The sequence below is a fragment of the Aotus nancymaae genome, unplaced genomic scaffold (assembly GCF_030222135.1).
Source record: "Aotus nancymaae isolate 86718 unplaced genomic scaffold, 86718_ANA_hifiasm-v0.15.2.pri h1tg000076l, whole genome shotgun sequence".
Classification (NCBI taxonomy): domain Eukaryota; kingdom Metazoa; phylum Chordata; class Mammalia; order Primates; family Aotidae; genus Aotus; species Aotus nancymaae.
In genome coordinates, this window is record NW_026988491.1 from 8159567 (window position 1) to 8178602 (window position 19036).

Genomic DNA, 19036 nt, shown 5'->3' on the forward strand with positions numbered 1-19036 from the left:
AGATCTGGTCTAGGGCCATAGGGTCTTGTTCTGTCACCCAGACCAGAGTGGGGTCATGCCACCTTGACTCACTGCAGCCTTGACCTCCCAGGCTCAAGTGATCCTCCTACCTCAACCTTCTGAGTAGCCAGGACCACAAGGCATGTGTGTTTTGCTTATTTTTCAAAAGAGACGAGATCTTACTATGTTGCCTGGGTTGGTCTCAAACTCCTGGGGCTCAAGTGATCTTTCTGCCTCAGCTTCTCAAAGTGCTGGGATTACAGGTATGAGATACCACGCCCAGCTTGTGCCAAATTTTTAAAGTGGGGGGATGTTTCTGGCACACCACAAATGCTTCAAGAAAAGGACTTGTTGGCTGGGCATGGTAGCTCATGCCTATAATCCCAGCACTTTGGGAGGCCAAGGTGGGTGGATCATGAGGTCAGGAGTTCAAGACCAGCACAGCCATGATGGTGAAACCCCGTCTCTACTAAAGATACAAAAAACTTAGCTGGGCGTGGTGGCAGGCACCTGTAATCCCAGCTACTCAGGAGACTGAGGCAGAGAATTGCTTGAACCCAGGAGGTGGAGGTTGCAGTGAGCTGAGATCGTGCCACTGTACTCCAGCCTGGGCAGCGACAGAGCAAGACTCTGTCTAAAAAAAAAAAAAAGAAAAGGACTAGTTCTAGTTCATTTGTTCAACAAGATTTACTGAGCATGTATCAGGTGCCAGGCACTCTCTAATGAAGATATACTGATGAATAAAACAGATAAAAAGCCCTGTAGTCACAGAGCTTACATTCTAGTGGGTAGAGACATAATCAACAAAAATAAATAAATCATGAATATATTAGTGATAAGTACTATGGAGAAAAATGAAGGAGCCCTGGAGAGAGGAAGCGCTGGGATATGGGGCAGGCATTGCAATTTTAGATAGGAGAGTATTTTAAATAGTTGTAGAGAGACCACTCAAGTATGAATCAGGGCTTGATAATGGCTTCAGCTCTGCCACCAACCTGTTCTGTGTATTCACTTGTTTGAGCCTCTATTTCCTTCTGTATAAAATGGAGATAACAGTCACTACCTTGAAGGGTTAGTGAAAGAGTAAGAAAACTGTATCTGTATAACCATTAGGAGAATTGTGGAATAACCTGGATATATGCAATAATGTAAGTTCCTATTATATTAATATGACATACACAGCTACATTCATTTGGGAAGCACTTCTTTGTCTTGTTGCTTTAGAGTTAGGTAGACCTGGTTTCTAATCTTGGCCCCAGGACTTAGGAGTTGTATGGCTTTGAACAAGTCAATCATTTCTTTGAAGGCTTCCTTTCCTTATCTGTGAAATGTGACTCCTAATGCCTCCCTACCTTTGTGGTGAAGATTAAAGTTGTATTTCTGTTTCTCTTTCTTTCCCTGCAGAAAATTTCCAACTCCCAAAAGCTAGAAGCAAGCAGAGAAAGGTCTTGGAACAGCACAAAGAGCTGTGCTCATGCAGAAGAGACCAGAGTGACTAATACCTATCCTAGGGATACCCAGCAGGCTTTGGTTCCCTGCTATCACTAGGAGGCTAGGAGATCCATACTGATTACTCAGAGTGCTGTCTTGGGGAGGATAATGGAGTTGGGCCTAGGGGAATAATGCAGTCATCAATTAGTGATGTCTGCTGTGGACAGGGGATGGAGACAATGGCTGCTGACTTATAATTTCATATACGTTCAAAAATTCATTGGTGTCCAGTCTTTTTATCTATTTTTATTTTTTTACTTTGTGGATGTTGTAGCTTTTAACATTAACAACAGATCATTTTTTATTTTTTTGAGATGGAGTTTCACTCTGGTTGCCCAGGCTGCAGTGCAGTGGCGCCATCTCAGCTCACTGCAACACCGGGGTTCGAATAATTTTGCCCGCCACCACGCCCAGCTAATTTTTCTATTTTTAGTAGAGACAGGGTTTCACACCATGTTATTCAGGCTGGTCTTGAACTCCTGACCTCAGATGGTCCACCCGCTTTGGCCTCCAAAAGTGCAGGGATTATAGGTATGAGCTACCACACCTGGCCCAGATCATTCTTTTACCATCAGTCTTTCTAAATTAAATACCTTTTTTTTGGAAAGGGCGGTATGTTGGCTACCTTGGAAAGAAGGAACAAGGAGGCAAGCCCAGAAAGGGTTGTTCTGAAGCTGATAAACAGAAAGTGACAGCTGTCAGAAAGGAATCCGCATAAAAAGCAGTGAATAGTCTGGAGCCATTTCCTGCCCGGATAAACAGTATCTCTCCTCCTCTGGCCAACCCCCTCACTTCCTCCAGCCTTTTCAATGCAACCTTAGTCATCAAAAATTGTAAACTGAGTTGAATACTAAACTGAGTTTAGTATTTGGTTACTAAAGGAAGGGCATATACTTTAGCAGCAAGGTTTCTTGTCCAAATTGGTTAAAAATGATCTATTTTAATGGTTTTGCATTTTAAAAAGATGAGGTTCCTTTAGTTGGAAGTTTTCTTTGATGGAGCAAGGCCCTCTTGACAATAAAGCATCACCCTACAAATATGAGTTTTGCTGTGTTGGCCAGGCTGGTCTGACAAAGGGACAGGGCGTTCCCACCAATGGAAACAGCAGGCAGGAAGGTCTTGTGGTGAGCCTGGAATGTGAAAGGCACTAAAAGGAGGTGGGTGTGGCCCACGCAGAGTGATCAAGGGAGAGGGGAGAGAGAGGACTGCCTAGAGCAGGCTGCTCTCTCATTCATCAGCCTCCTGGGCCTGGACAGACCTTCCTCTTGGCATCTCTAAGAGTTGTTAAGCAGCAGGCCACTTACATACAGGAGCGGGCCCAGTCTCTAAGTTCAACTCCTGTGTTCTAAATGGCTCCTGGCAACTGGCCAGCATTCACACCTTCTTACTGAGCAAATAAACATAGTCACAGATTCCAAGAAAGACCACCGATGACTTCCTCACTTCAATGATCCCCCCAGGAGGAGATGGTAGAAAAGCTGGCTAGTCACTTACAAAAGGAGCCCCATTTTTTATGACACTGAGCAGCATGGCACGGGAGCACACCGATAGCGATGATTACTGACGGCTTCATCCTGCAAGGCTTTTTACTGGAGCCCTCTCCATGAAGTGGGGAAAAAAAACGAGATAGGAGAAGAGTTTCCATTTAATGTTTGGAAAAATGTGCCGCATGGGCACTCAAATCTTGATGATGACAAATACTGATACGAGCAAACAGAACTGAAGGAAAAACCGTAAGAACAGTGTTTGCTGAAACCTCTAAGTGCTTCCTAGAATCTGAAAGAGTTCACAGGTTTAATGGTTTTTTCCCCTCTATCACCAGATGTGAGGCAGGGCAGACGCTGAGAAGGCAGCTAGGGTGATGGGGAGAAGCCCGGAGCCTGCGGTGATCCACTCTGACTTGGGGACCCAATAACAGAGGAGCAGGGGTGCACTGTGACCAGGACCATCCTCATAAAAGGCCAGGTGAGCACATGCCTCTGGTCCTTCCACAGGTGCCCTTCCCTGCCATTGGGAGCCTAAAAGAATTCTCACTACATCCAAAATAACCATAAAAACAGCAACAACAACAATAATAATAAATCAAAATTCTGACACTTTTTTTTTGAGAGGGGGTCTTGCTTTGTTGCCCATGCAGGAGTGCAGGGGCATGATCTTGGCTCACGGCAACCTCTGCCTCCTGGGTTCAAGTGATTCTCCTGCCTCAGCCTCCCAAGTAGCTGGCATTACAGGCATGGGCCACCACGCCCAGCTAATTTTTTTTTTTTTTTGAGATGGAGTTTCGCTCTTGTTACCCAGGCTGCAGTGCAATGGCGCGATCTCGGCTCACCGCAATCTCTGCCTCCTGGGTTCAAGCAGTTCTCCTGCCTCAGCCTCCCGACTAGCTGGGACTACAGGCGTGCGCCACCATGCTTGGCTAATTTTTTATATGTTTAGTAGAGACGGGGTTTCACCATGTGGACCAGGATGGTCTCAATCTCTTGACCTCGTGATCCACCCACCTCGGCCTCCCAAAGTGCTGGGATTATAGGACTAATTTTTTTATATTTTTAGTAAAGACAGAGTTTTGCCCTGTTGGCCAGACTAGTCTCAAAATCCTGACCTCAGGGGATCCACCCACCTCGGCCTCCCAAAGTGCTAGGATTACAGGCGTGGGCCACCGTGCCTGGCCCTAAAATTCTGACTCTTTAGCCCAATGTACAACCTACCAGTCTGGCTCCTGCCTCCCTGAGCCCTCCCTGTCCACCAGCTCCTGGGCACACTGGCCATCCTTCTGTTCCTACCTTGACCCTGTCATTCCTCAGGGGCCTTTGCACCAGCTACTTCCTCCACCTGGAATGTGCTCCCCTTGCTCTTCTATGGCAAGCTTGTTCATATCATTTAGGTTTCAGATTTAACGTCACCTCCTCATAGAAATCCTCAGACCAATGGAGCTGCTCAGCTGCTCGCTAATACACTGTGATGTCGCAGCTACCACTGGCTGATCTTTCTTTTCTGATAGTTTAGTTAATTAACTGTGTCTCCTCCACCAGAATATAAATATCATGAGATCAGGAACCAAAGTCCTTTTTCACCTATGAATACTCAGTGTGCAGAATAAGTAGAAGGTCCTCAGTAAATGTTTGCTGCCTAAATGAATGAACCAGATACTTGTGTCTAATACTAAGGGTCAAGGAAAGTGCAGAGTGCAAATATTTACTAAGCATCTAACACAGGGCCAGCACCTAGCTAGGTGCTTTGCATGCAACTTCTCAGCTACTTTCAAAAACCCCATGTAAGTTTTTTTCCTTTCTTTTTTTTGAGAGAGAGTCTCACTCTGTTTTCCAGGCTGGAGTATAGTGGCATGATCTCAGCTCACTGCACCTTCACCTCCCAGGTTCAAGTGATTCTCCTGCCTCAGCCTCCCATGTAGCTGGGATTATAAATGCCCGCCACCACACCTGGCTAATCTTTGTATTTTTAGTGGAGACAGGGTTTCATCATGTTGGCCAGGCTGGTCTCGAACTCCTAACCTCAGGTGATCCGCCCACCTCAGCCTCCCAAAGTGCTGAGATTACAGGTGTGAGCCACCGCACCCAGTCCCACAAAAGTTTTTATTCCCCATTTGACAGTTGAGGAAAGTGAGGCACAGACGTTGAGCCACTTATCTGAGGTCACACAGGTAGTTACGGAAAGGAATTAAAGCCAAACCCAGGTCAGCCTGACTCCACATGCCCTGCTTTTTCTGTTAAAGTGCCTCTTTTCACAATCTCACAAAAAACTGACAGTCAGTCTCAACGCTGCTCCTTGTTTGTTGCGAGACTGTAGGCAACCTGCCTAACCTCGCTGTGCCTTAATTTATTCAACTCTACAAAGTGTGTTTCGGTCAGGCACGGTGGTTCACATCTGTAATCCCAGCACTTTGGGAGGCTGAGGTGGGCAGATCACAAGGTCAGGAGATCAACACTATTCTGGTTAAAACAGTGAAACCCCATCTTTACTAAAAATACAAAAAACTAGCTGGGTGTGGTGGCGCACAACTATAATCTCAGCTACTCGGAAGGCTGAGGCAGGAGAATCGCTTAAATCTGAGAAATGGAGGTTGCAGTGAGCTGAGATTGCACCACTGCACTCCAGCCTTGGTGACTGAGCAAGACTCCCTCTCAGAAAAAAAAAAAAAAAAAAGGTGGGTTTCTATGATCAAATGAGACACAACATATGAACAAATTACAGATTATAAAAGGTGAAGGAACAGGAACAGCTGTCATAGCCTATAGCCATGGCGGTGACTTAGAACCTGCCTAACACTGTCTTTACCCATCCATGCTGACCCCTAAAGGAGCCAGTTACTCATGAAAAGCTCTTTTTGTGTTTCCCCATGCACTGACTACACCAAATCCTGGGTCTCTCATGTGGATATCATGTCCACAAAAACGCTGGAGTTTCCTGGCTATGAGACACACTTATCTTTCATTCACTGGCGGTTTTGCTCATTGTTCCCTCTGCTTAGAAGCTCACTTCTGACTCCACCTCGTCTGGGCCAAATGTACCTCATCTGCATCCACAGGGATCAGCCTTCAAGGGAACCGCTGGTGTACCTGTCTCCCCCACCAGACACAATGCCACCAATGACATCATGTTCATTTAGGTCCTGCCCTACACAGAGCCCGGCACGGGGGACATCCTCGCTGGATGAGTAGAGAAGCCGCCCCTTCCCTGGTGAGCCTTGCGAGCCACTTACATTTTCACTGTTGACATCAGCCTCACTGGGGCAGCCAAACAGTTCCCGCCTCAGAAGATTGCCGTCGTACTCCAGGAAGGTCAGGTAGAGGTTGCGAAAAAACTCCACGTGCTTGTTCTTCACCCGGAGCTTCTTGGGGGAGTTCCAGTGAATGACCTGGCAGGGAGATAAGGAGGCAGTCAGGTGGGAGAGGACCCTCACGCATGTGGAAGCTGCAGCTCAGCACTGGGCTAAGCATGATTTGAGGGTCTGTTAGTTCACTCATTCAACATTGTGGTAGAGTGGTTACGAGAAAGGGCTCTGAGGCCAGGTCAGATGGGATCAAACCCTGACTCTGCTCTACGTAGTCCTTTAATCTCGTACAAGTGACTGAATCTCTGTGCCTCTGTTTCCTCATCTGTGAAATGGGAATAATCTATGCCAGTTATCACATTGTTATCTCTCCGCCCTAAGATGGGATGCTTAGACCATGACTCTGCAAACCCCGTTTCTGCTTGGCCACCTGCTGCCAGTAGCTGCTGCCCAGAAGGGGCATGACTAGGACATCAAGGGTCTGGAAGAGGAGAAAGGCACTCACTCCTCTGGTTGCTTCTTGTCCTTGTGGGCATCACCCTAGTCCCATTTTTCCAGCCCAGCAGTGGCAACTCTTTCCTGTAGCAGCAGGAAAAATCCATTTTGCAGTTTTCCCCACACTCAGAACATGCTATGCAGTCCCTGCTTCTCAGCCCAGTGATGCTGCCTCTGGAATTGGCTGGTGACTCCATCCTAGAGGTCTGAGTCCTGGCCCCAGGTTTTCATCATTTCCACCTCTTCTCCCATTCCTTCACCTCTAGGGTAGTGCTTCTTGAATCAACTGAACACTTTATGCTTAATAACTATTTTTAAAGATTAAATTCTCTGTTCAAATTGCTGTGGTGTCTGCCTACAGCCAGGATGTTGAATGATACAGTGTCTCATAAAGCTTTTTGAAATATAAGCAAGTTCATGCCTATGAAGCATGCAAATAATGCCTAGCATGTGGTAAGTGCTCAAAAGATGCTGGTTCTGACTACTGAGTGCCTAGAGTACACAGGGCTGGGAAGTCGCCAGAGGCCTGGGACACTGGGGCCCTCCTTTGGTATGCTCATGGTCAGTTGGGGAAAAGTGTCTACAAACAGGTCATTCGAATGTGATAATGGAGAGAGAATCAAAAGAAATGAGAAGCCAAGCATGGTGGCTCACGCCTGTAATCTCAGCACTTTGGGAGGCTGAGGTGGGTGGATCACCTGAGGTCAGGAGTTCAAGACCAGGCGAAACCCCATCTCTACTAAAAATACAAAAATTAGCTGGGTGTGGTGGCAGGCACCTATAATCCCATCTACTCAGGAGGCTGAGGCACGAGAAATCACTTGAACCCGGGAGGCAGAAGTTGCAGTGAGCAGAGATCATGCGACTGCACTCCCGCCTGGGAGACAGAGTGAGACTCCAACTCAAAATACAAAAAAGAAGAAATATGAGCTGAAGAATGACCAGAGAAGTATCAAAGAAGAAGATGCTTGTGCTAGAGTTTGAGGGAGACAGGGCCTGGGGCAGAGGAAAGACATGTGGGGTGGGGTGGCTCATTTAGAACATGAGAACCCAAATGCTTTAGCTGGAACACAAGGGATGGAAAGATGTGGGGAGGTGTGGGTGGTAGTGGGGTCGTGGGGTCAGGCCCTGGACCTGAGAGACCCATGCTCAGCACTCAAACTGTAGGAACTGCAGAAATTCAGGAGGAAGAACATCCGTAACTAGGTTTCAGAAAGATCAGTCTGATTATAATGGGGAAGATGCAAGTCGCAGGGTGGAAGACATAAACCTGGAACCTGGGATGACAGTTATGAGTCCATTGTAACATCTAGTCAAGAGAAAAGGCCTTGGGGACATTTGGGTGGAGAGACAAGATATGCCCAAGAAAAACAAATCTGGGAAAAGCAATAAAATATTTCTAGACTATTAATTTGTTTATGACACAGTCATAACAAAGTGCACTCTCGGCTCACTGCAGCCTCGACCTCCTGGGCTCAGGTGACCCTCCCACCTCGGCCCCCTGAATATTTGGGACCAGGCACATGCCACTATGCCCATCTAATTTTTGTACTTTTTTGTAGATATAGGGTTTTGCCATGTTGCCCAGGCTGGTCTCAAACTCCTGGGCTCAAGTGATCCTCCCACCTTGGCCTCCCAAAGTGCTGGAATTATAGGTGTGAGTGACCATGCCTGGCCTAGAATACTTAATGGTACTGAACTGTGTTCTAAGAAAGCACCTTAATTAATTATTAATATCTGGTAGCATTCATTGTTAATATTAAAATGATTCATTATTACTACAGAATAACTGTGATTAGTAAGACGTAATTTGCATTAGTTTATTTAATACTCATAACAGGCCTAAGGGGCAGCATTATTATGAACTCCATTTTATAGATGGGGAAATAGAGGCACAGATAGACTCTGTAGTTTGCCTGTGGCCACAGAAAAGTAGGCTTGGAACCTCTGAAGCCTGGCTCCAGAGTCCACCTGTTTAAGTACTCACTGCGCCTGGACCATATCTGAGATCAGCACACAGGGACCGAGAACAGATGACTGGGCCAGGCACATGGGCTCTCCCAGTCATGAGCCGCATGAGCCGAACCCTGAATGATGGGTGGAGGCAGCATCTACAGCATCTGCAGCACCTACAGTCTGAGTGTCTCACGTGGACAGGGAGAGTCCAGGTGAGGGAAATCACACAGTATCAGAAACAGCTAAGCCAGAAAAGACCCCAAGGGGGCCGCGCTGTGATGGGAGCCCTGGTGATAAATGATCATATTCTCAATGTTCCTCAGCAGACACCAAGGCAAGGCTGAGCCCAGTGCAATGGCATGAATACCTGAGCACAGTCCCCAGAGAACCCTCCACGGGACACCTGTGATGAGAAAGGGAAGCCTGTATTGAGTGGCCACTATTCACGTCCTCAGCTGGGGGCCTTCTCCTGGGGGGCTCACCCATGGGTTGAACACTTCACCAGCAGTTTTATATTCACTGGCTGCTTTTAGTCCTCACAATGACCCTAGCAAGGCGTGCAATCATAGAGAGGAAGAAACGGTGAAAAAGTGACTTGCCTAGGGCCACCTAGCTGGTAAACATGGGAACTAGGCTTCAGACATAAGCATGTCTGATTCCCAGGCCCATGTTCTTTCCTCTATAGAGTGGAGGACAGAAGCCAGGCTTTTATAGAGGAAACAAAATCGCCTTTCCCTCAATAGCACCCTGCTGCCCTTACTCTCTCCTCCTGTGGGGGTTGAACAGTGTATCAAATGTAATGGACTGTCTCCCACTCCCTCACAAAATTCACATGTCAAAAGCCTAATTGCCAAGGTGGGATCTTTGAGAAGTCCTTCAGTCACAAGGGAAGAACCCTCATGAGTGGTATTAGCACCCCAAAGTGCTCCCTTGCTCGCTTCCACCACGTGAGGACAGATGGAAAACGTGCCAACTATGAACTGGAAAGCATACCCTCACCAGACACCGAATCTGCCAGTGCCCTAACCTTGGACTTCCCAGCCTCCAGAACTGAGAAATAAACATCCAGCAGCCAGATAGGACTAAGACACTGAGGGAAGGAACTGGGTATCCTCAGCTCAGTCGCTTCCTCATTCCCTCCTTTGGTTAGGTTCTGTCTATCAGAGTCTACAACAGGGTCCAGAGCTGCCATCTGAAGAGAGGACTGGAAGACCCGGCTCCCTCTGCCCTCTGTTTTGGGAATATGCATTAGCAATACACATTGAAGATGGCTGGATAAATACTGCTCTAGAAGAAGACCAGTTTTCTCTCTCATGGCGTAATGAATAATGGAAACCTGTTTGGTACAAACCACATCCCCCTCAACCTTCCATAACCAACAGTGATAAAGTATCCAGACAAAGAACTGTGGACCTCAGACCAGCCGAGGTCTGATTCCCAGCTATGCTCTTTACTTAGCTGGGATTGGACAACTCGTTTCTCTTCTTGGAACCTACTTCCTCAAGTGCAAGGAGGGGATCAGCAAGCCTGACAAAGTAGGTAAGAGAGTTAAACAAATGCCTAGCTCAGTGCCTGTATGTCAGAGTGGCTCCGTAAGTGTGGGTTTCCTTCCCTCTCAAAGATGGGGCAGGGAAGGAGGAGTTCTGCCGTCCTTTCTCCTTCCTGCCAGCATCAGTCAGGAAGCAAGCACTCAGCATTCAGCGGGGTACAGAGAGGGCTGGCAGAAATGAAACTACTTGATGAGGCTTACATTTCAGGGAAGAATGAGTATGCAATGTGTGGTTGTCTTCTCATGCCTTTTGAAGGGTAGGACAGGAAAGATTCTCTCCTGAGAACACATTCAATCTGGGCATAAGAAGATCCTCGGCCATGCATTAAAATAACTGCATGTGAGCTGGTGTCACTCACACCCAGTGGGGATCGTGTCTTCTCTGCGAATGATTCCGGTGCTTGCCAAGTGCTGAGCCAGCAGGAAGACTGATGGATGTGGATCTGACTGAGGAAATGTAAGCTTCCTCAACAGGGAGAAACTTAAACTAAGTGAAAAGAAGGGCTGGCCTATGGGCCCCCAGACAAACAAAGCTTAATGTATTGCACACAAATCTGCCAGGTTCTTGAGAACCTGAGTTCTCATTTAATGGTCTCATTAAATCCTCCAAAGAAGCCCATTTGAATTCCATTGTCCACTTAATGGAGATGGTAAGTGACTTGCCTATATCTCACAGCTGGTAAGTTGCAGAGGTGAGACTGGAAGCTAGCTCTAAAGCCTAAACCTGAGGTTCCTAACTACTATCCGATCTAGTCCTAAAGGGTTGAGCATTTTACAGATGAGGAGAGTGAAATTTACAGAGAAATGAGTCCGCCCAACATCACATAGTGCGTCTGTGCCAAGTCAGGGTTGAGACTAGGACCCAGGTCCCCTGGTGTCCCACAACACGCCCCAAGCCATGTGTGAGCTCACCAAGCCTCATCCTGCTCTGCATCTGTCTAGTTTGTGTATTCACAAACTAGATCTGGGTTTGTGTATTTACTATGGGCAAGTGCTAGTGTCACATAAGAAGGAAGATGGGGAAGAGGATGGTGAGGTCATTGGCAAGCATGGGGGTTCTGAAGAGTGCTTTGCAATGCCGCTCCCTCTGACAGTTAAGCCCATTCAAAAATCTATTAAGGTATATTCATATTTACATTTTGCACATGAGTTTTCAATCGTCAGGCCATAGAATACTCCATTACCTTGTGCTAGGATCTAAATAATAGTTTGGTGTAAAAGTAATTGCGGTTTTTGCCTTTAAAATTACAAAAACTGCAAATACTTCTGCACCAACCGAAACAGCTATCATGTATTTAGCACCCATTCTATGTTAGAAATTAGCCTAGGTGTTTTCTGTTTGTTTTGGAGACACGGTCTTGCTGTATCACCCAGGCTGGAGTATAGTGGTGCATCTGGACTCACTGCAGCCTCAATCTACCAGACCCAAGTAATTCTCCCACCTCAGGCTCCCAAGTGGCTAGGACTACAGGCACACGCTGCCATGCCCAACTAATTTTGTTTATTTTTTTGTAGAGATGAGGTCTCATTGTGTTCCCCAGGCTGGTCTCAAACTCCTGAACTGAAGCGATCCTTACACCTCAGTCTCCCAAAGTGCTGGGATTACAGGCATGAGCCACTGAGTCCGGCCAGGCCAGGGTTTTTTATATATGTATGTATCCATATACACATATTGGATATGAAATACATAATACCTATGATTTACTTCTCTAAATTGAATGTGATCATGGGATTATAAAGAAAACAAAATAGTTCTCATCTTTTCCTCAACAGCCCCCTACTGCCCTTACTCTCTCTTGTAGGGGTTGAATAACGTATTAAATGTAATGGACTGTCTCCATTCCCCCTCAAAATTCATGAATGTGATCATGGGATCATATTCAATCAAAACAACCTGGTACAGTGGTTCCTACTATTATTTCCATTTTATAGAGGATGAGTCTGAGCCTCAGACTAGCCCAGGGTGACTAAGTGAGTATGTGTTCAAGCTTAATACAAAATCAGATCTGTCTTGCTCAGTGTATTAGGGTTCTCTAGAGGGACAGAACTAATAGGATAGATATATAAAGGAATTTATTAAGTATTAACTTGCACAATCGCAATGTCCCACAATAGGCTACCTGCAAGCTAAGGAGCAAGGAAGCCAGTCCAAGTCCCAAAACTGAAGAACTTCATGAAGTCTGATGTTCGAGGGCAGGAAGCATCCAGCACGGGTAAAACCGGTAGGCTGGGAGGCTGGGACAGTTTCTCCTTTTCACATTTTTCTGCCTACTTTATGTCCAATGGCAGCTGATTAGACTGTGACCACCAGATTAAGGATGGATCTGCCTTCCCCAGCCCACTGACTCAAATGTTAATCTCTTTTGGCAACACCCTCACAGACACACCCAGAACAATACTTTGTATCCTTCAATCTCATCAAGTTGACACTCAGTATTAACCATCACACTCAGAAATCGTTTTCTCTCTATTATATCTCATTTAGTCATTCAACATATAGTAAGATGAGCACTGACTTTGTGCCAGACACTGATCTAGGGGCTGTGAATGCAGATATACACATGAGAGACCATAACTCTCTTTCTGAAACTTACAACTTATAAAGAGAGGAAAGTAGCATAAAACTGTCCATTTTATACTTCAAGTATGATAATGTGCATTTAAAGAGGCTGTTGGTGATTTTTCCTTGGTGGGGTCACATTAAGTGCAAAGAAACCAAGACCCAGAGTGGGAAGGTGACTTACCCAGAGTCACACAGCAGAGGTAGAAGCAGAAGCCAGCTTCTGTCTCCTGGGCCACTGCTCTCTCCACTAAACCACATTCCTCACTCTGAAAGTCTGTCTTAGTATCCTGTGTTGCTGCTATTTTTTATCAGTGCTTGTCTGACTCCTAAGAAATGTCATGTTCTGGTCCTTTGAGGGAAAGAATCACCCATCATTGCTGGCTTGGGTGCAGCAAGCTGGTGGTGTAGACATTTACTGACAGGCGTTCATGTCTGAGACAGAGTGACATTGGAGAATGCACCCAAAATAGATTTTTGTGAGGAGCTGATATGTTCATGTGGATCTACAAGGTTTGTGATGAAAATCTATCATAACTTGTTCCACTTTCTGAGGCATGTTATCACAGTTGTAATAATAATTATTATTATTAGCAGCTAAGATATATCAGATGCTTACTGTATGCCAGGCACTGCTCTGAAAACTTTGCTTCTAATAGCTTGTTTCTCTTTACACAACTCCATGAGACAAGTGATGCTCTTACTATGTTACCTTTCAGGTGAAGAACATTTAGTAGGTTGCCTGAAGTTACATAGCTATAAAGTAGGAGGATTTGAACCCAAGCAGATAGAAAACTTAGAAATCTGTGTCCCTTATTTATCCCACATCTGTCATCATTAAATGACTCTGTTCACAGAAATGAACATGAGATTTACAAAAGGTGACAGGATCACAAATGAAACTTACCTTCCCTTTCTCATACCCATCCCTGGGATGCTTAGGGTGCAGGGGGATTTAGGATTTCCCAGATACACAGGCTGAGCCTCCAGTCTGGCAGGAAGCAGAGAGAGGGAGAATGGAGGTTGCATGCCAGGTGGGCTGCAGGAGCTGCCAAGCATCAGGGGCCCCAGGAGTGTGATCTGATTGGATCTGAAATGCCTATAAAGGCTGAGTGTATGTGCAGACTTGAAGTCAGCCTCTACTGAGCCAGAGAAAATTGACAGAAATTGATTACTGTCCAGGAAACTTAAACATCATCTGGGAAGGCAGCAGAAGTCAATGTGATTAAAAGAGACATGAGAAACTCTATCACCCATCAAGGGCACAGGACAAAGCAGTTCACAGGCAGAAACAAGACCTCAGTACAAGGACGAGGCTGTGGAAAGAGTTCAGCCAACACTTCAGATGCACTTAGACCCCAGACAGTTCATAAGAGTAATTAATGGTGCAAAAGAGCAAAGAAATGAGAGCCTGTATCCAAATGCTAGGTGAATAAGAGCATGGATCTTATCTCTTTCACATTACTGGGATAAAAGGCATGGAAAACGGGTCTCCATCTCAACACTCCCACAGAATAACACCTAGTCTGACAGGTAAGCCTGCTGCAAACTGCCTCCTACTTATGATTCCAGCTCTATATCCAGGCTAAAAGGCATTCATGGTATTTCTTAAACCTGTCTCTCATGATGCTGTGCCTTTTCATATGCTCTCCCCCTTGCTAGAATGTCCTTACTTTCTCTCTACAATGTCCTATCTATCTATCTATCTATCTATCTATCTATCTATCTATCTATCTATTTATTCTGAGACAGAGTCTCACTCTTGTTGCTCAGGCTGGAGTGCAACGATGCCATCTCAGCTCAGTGCAACATCTGCCTCCCAGGTTTAAACAATTCTCCCCTATCAGCCTCCCGAGTAACTGGGACTACAGGCATGAACCACCACACCTGGCTAATTTTGTATATTCAGTAGAGACAGGGTTTTGCCATGTTGGCCAGTCTGGTCTCAAACTCCTAACGTTAGGTGATCTGCCCACCTCAGTTTCTCACAGTGCTGGGATTACAGGCGTGAGCCACCGTACCTGGCCTCCTACCTTCTTTTCATACCAATGCCAGCTCATCCTTCATGGCTGAGCTCAAATGCACATCTTCTGCAAAGCTTTCCCTGAACACTCAGAGTAGAAGGCTGCCTCCTTGCATGTCTCTGCCTACACCCCATTTTTCCTAACATTAATTTTGTTTGTAATTGCAGTGTCCCCGCCCCTGTGAATAAATCATGATCCAAGATCTAAGCCAATCATGATGATCCATGTCTCTGGTTTCCCAGACTACCTTGCAGCCAGAGGTGACCATGTGACCTAGGAATGCCCAAAAAGTTACATAGGGAAGCATTCCACTTCGTAATAAAAAGGTTCACAGGTGGCTAGTGTCTCCTTCTGACTTTACTCACCTTTCTATCGTGAACAGATCTGATGACTAGAATCAGGACAGCCATCCTGTGACCATGAGAGAGGTCAACACATTGCTCTCCTAAGAGCCAATGTCTGTTTGCCTACTCTAGAATTCTTTGGTAAGAAATTCAAAGCCCCTACTTTAAGCCACTGCAAATTAGGTGTTCTGATTCTCATTGTAGGCATTCCTAATCTAACACCCTAGGCAGTCGCTAGGTCCTTCCTCAGTGCGCTACAGGCTCCTGAAGTTAACTCTATTAGAGAACTCATCGGATGCTTCTTGTAATTATTTACTTACGTATCTGCACCTGGCAGCACTGGGATGTGAATTTCCAGGCTGGCAGGGAACTTGATTTATTATTCTTTTGGAGTGCCACAGTGCCTGGCACGTAGTTAGTATTCAGTAGCTGCCCTTTGGTTCAAGAATGGAAATCATGATGACATTCTCCATAATCCTCACATTCTGTCTGTCTATGGTAAATCAATTATAAAAGCTCTACTAATGTGGGCTTTGGAATGGAGAATCATATTCCCCTTTTCTTTGTCTAAGGGACAAACACCTTGTCACTTTTTCTTGAAGGAGTTTAAGCTCCTGCTGTTATCCCTTTGTTTGGTATTTCATAGAGAAGGACAATATTTTCACAAGTCCTTTTCTTTGTCATCTTCCGTATTATGACGCATGATAAAAAAGGAGGAGCAGACAAACCTACAAGTGAGACCTAGCTCCAGCTCCAATCTGCACTTAGTTGCTATGTAACCTGCACCTAGTTGCCTAATATCACAGAGACAGTCCCTCATCTGTAGAAGGGGCATAACCACAACCACCTTGCAAAGCTGTGGTCAATATCAGGACTGATGAAATGAGGGACATGAAGGTATACTGCATGTGTTCATTCAGTTACAAAAGACATCTGGTTTAGACTTCGTGAAAACAGTCATCTTACCAATGAGGAAGGCTGGATGAAAACAGAACCTAAATGGGGGAAGGAGGAGTAAGAAACAGTATTTTAAAGAAGGGACTGCAGACTGTCACACAACCTGACGGGTAAGGATAGGGATGGTACAGAAAACTCAGCCCAAAGATAAAGCTGGACCAGGGGCAGGTTCTCCTGGATAGACTTCAAGGTGAAGAGGGGACTATTCTGAAATACAAGCACTTTAAGTTGGGTTTAAAGTACTGGGCAGATGGGAGGGGGAGGTTGCAGTGAGCCAAGATGGTGCCACTGCACTCCAGCCTGGGCAACAGAGCAAGACACTGCCTCAAAAAAAGAAAAAAGTACTACGCAGAGATCAAGAGTGCTATTGGGCAGGGGCAAGGTATTGATCTGGTAAGACTTAGGTTCAAATTTTACCACTGCCTTTTCTGTCACCCCAAATTACATACTATATTTGAAACTCTATTTTCTAGCTTCTTAAAAGAAAGTAATACCTGCTGCAGAGGATCAATGAAACAAAAGCTGTAATGGCAATGTTGGAGCTAATTTTTTTTGTGTCAACTTGCCTGGATCATGGTGTGCCCAGATATTTGGCAAAACAATTATTTCTAGGTGCCTGTGAGGATGCTTGCAAATGAGATAAGCATCTGAATCAGTGGACTCAGCAAAGCAAATGGCTCTTCCCAGTGAGGGTAGCCATCATCCAATCCATTGACGGCCTGAATAGAACAAAAACCAGAGGAAGGAGAAATCTGCTAATGTGCTTTTTGTTTTGCCTCCCTGTTTGAGCTGGGACATCAGTCTTCTTCTCCTCCTCGTCGTCCTTTCAGACTGGGATCGCTAGGATTTGGCTGTGTCCCCACCCAAACCTCATCTTGAATTGTAGCTCCCAGAATCTCCACACGTTGTGGGAGGGACCTGGTGGGAGGTAATTTAATCATCAGGGCAGGTTTTTCTTGTGCTGTTCTTGTGATAGTAAATAAGTCTCATGAGATCTGATGGTTTTATAAAGAGCAGTTCCCCTGCACATGCCCTCTTGCCTGCTGCCACGTGACACGCCTTTGCTCCTCCTCCACCTTCTGCCGTGATTGTGAGGCCTCCCTGGCTAGGTGGAACTGTGACTCCATTAAACCTCTTTTTCTTTATAATTACCCAGTCTCAGGTACTTCTTCATAGAAGTATGAAGATGGACTAGTACAGGGACTTAACCTTCAGCTTCTTTTGTTCTCAGGCCTTCAGACTCAGACTGAATTATATCACTGGCTTTCCTGGGAATCCAACTTATAGACAGCAGATGGTGGGCCTATTCTGCCTCCATAATCCATGGGTCAATTCTCATAATTAGTATCCTCAGACAGATATAGATCTATACCCTATTGGTTCTGTTCCTCTGGAGAATCTAATGTAGACGTCCACCATGGAGCCTGGAGCACATCTGTGCTCAGAGCATGTGAAGTAAATCAAGTCTGCGGAATATACACACTCCATTCCCACATGTTCTCTGAGGAAGGCTCAGCACTAGCTAAAGTGACACTGTTCAACAACCTGGACTGCTGGTTCCTTGAATGTCAGAGCTGTGTTCTATCCAACTTTGTATGCAGAAGGAGACTTAGTCAATGTTTGCTGACTGCCCATAGATTGTACCTCAGGGTTTTTATGCTCCTCATGAGCTGCTGAGGCTTCCCTTCTCCTTTCCTATTCCTGACAATGATCAGGTACTGCTAGTAAATAACAACGGTGCCCTTTGCACCAAGACATCTCCTGCAGCCACAAAAGCTTTGCCACAGTGCAGACTGCGGTCCTGACACTCATAACTCTGGCTCCTGTCACAAATTCCTGTTGCCTTTTGGTTTTTAGGAGTCCCAGCCAAAAAAGAAAAGAAAAATTTCTTCCCAGATGAAAACACATCATGATCCAGGAAAGGGGAAGAAAAGAGACCCGACTCATTGATGACTTAGTCCTCTCATGACACCCAGGCCAATGCATGAATCCCAAGACTTATCTTATATCCTATCATTTCTTGTTCTAATATCACAGAGACAGCCCCTCATCTGCAGAAGGGGCTATCCTCTGTAACATTTCTTATTTTTCCCTGCCCAAGGCAGTAGAGGGTAAGGAGGGGATAAGGGACAATAGGAAAATGGATACTTTTCACAATACTCAGGGCTGGGAATGAGACGATTCAGCTGTATTTTCTCTAATGTTCATCATGTTCCATGTTTTCGGTTCCTTTTTGCTATAAAATAAGGGTAAAAATCAATTTGAACTGGATTCTGTTACATGCAAAGAATTCCTGATGCTGCCTTGATAGCAGTACATGAAAAAAGATGCAAACAGCGTTAAGTGTCCTCAGTGACGGCTGCCTTTATGCGACTTCCCTGCAGACAACCCACACAAGACCAGAAGTGATAACCAGCTCTGTATTCTTCCTGTCGCTATGGAATTGATTACTAAGACTGTATTCACATTTAGCATCCCCCCAGTTTCCTTGTGGGGGGTGTGACTTGAGGACAGGCAGGCTAGAAGGAAGCAGATCCCACCTCTAGAGGTTGGCATGGGATCCTCAGCTGAGGAATTTGACGAAGGTGGGTTGAGGAACGGCTGGCTGGAGTCCCGTGGGATTTGGCCAAATTTCAATAATGTTCCTTGGGGGTGGGCACCATAGGATTCACTGCTTGGAAACCCTGGGAGAGGCTGCTGCGCTTACTGGTTCCCAGCAGGCACCTTCTGTGTGGCCCACTATTGCTCTTTTGTCTGCCCTGCATCACTGTCCTTTTAGAAGTAGACCAGGCCTTCTTCCCACGACTCTACTGGGGCTGTCAGTCATGCCTGACCTGCCAGAAGCACGGGCATAGACTCTGGTGGACC

The 19036-nt window shown here is 45.8% G+C and overlaps 1 protein-coding gene across 4 annotated transcripts in view; it reads right to left on the reverse strand.

Moving 5' to 3' along the window:
* The window catches only part of LARGE1 (LARGE xylosyl- and glucuronyltransferase 1), a 626458-nt gene that overhangs the window by 61035 nt on the left and 546387 nt on the right, over positions 1-19036 (reverse strand). For all 4 annotated transcript variants that reach the window (XM_064367950.1, XM_021669373.2, XM_021669372.2 and 1 more), the window contains one exon: positions 6212-6367. In XM_064367950.1, coding sequence (XP_064224020.1) covers positions 6212-6367 — 156 coding nt within the window. The remainder of the gene's footprint in view (positions 1-6211; positions 6368-19036) is intronic.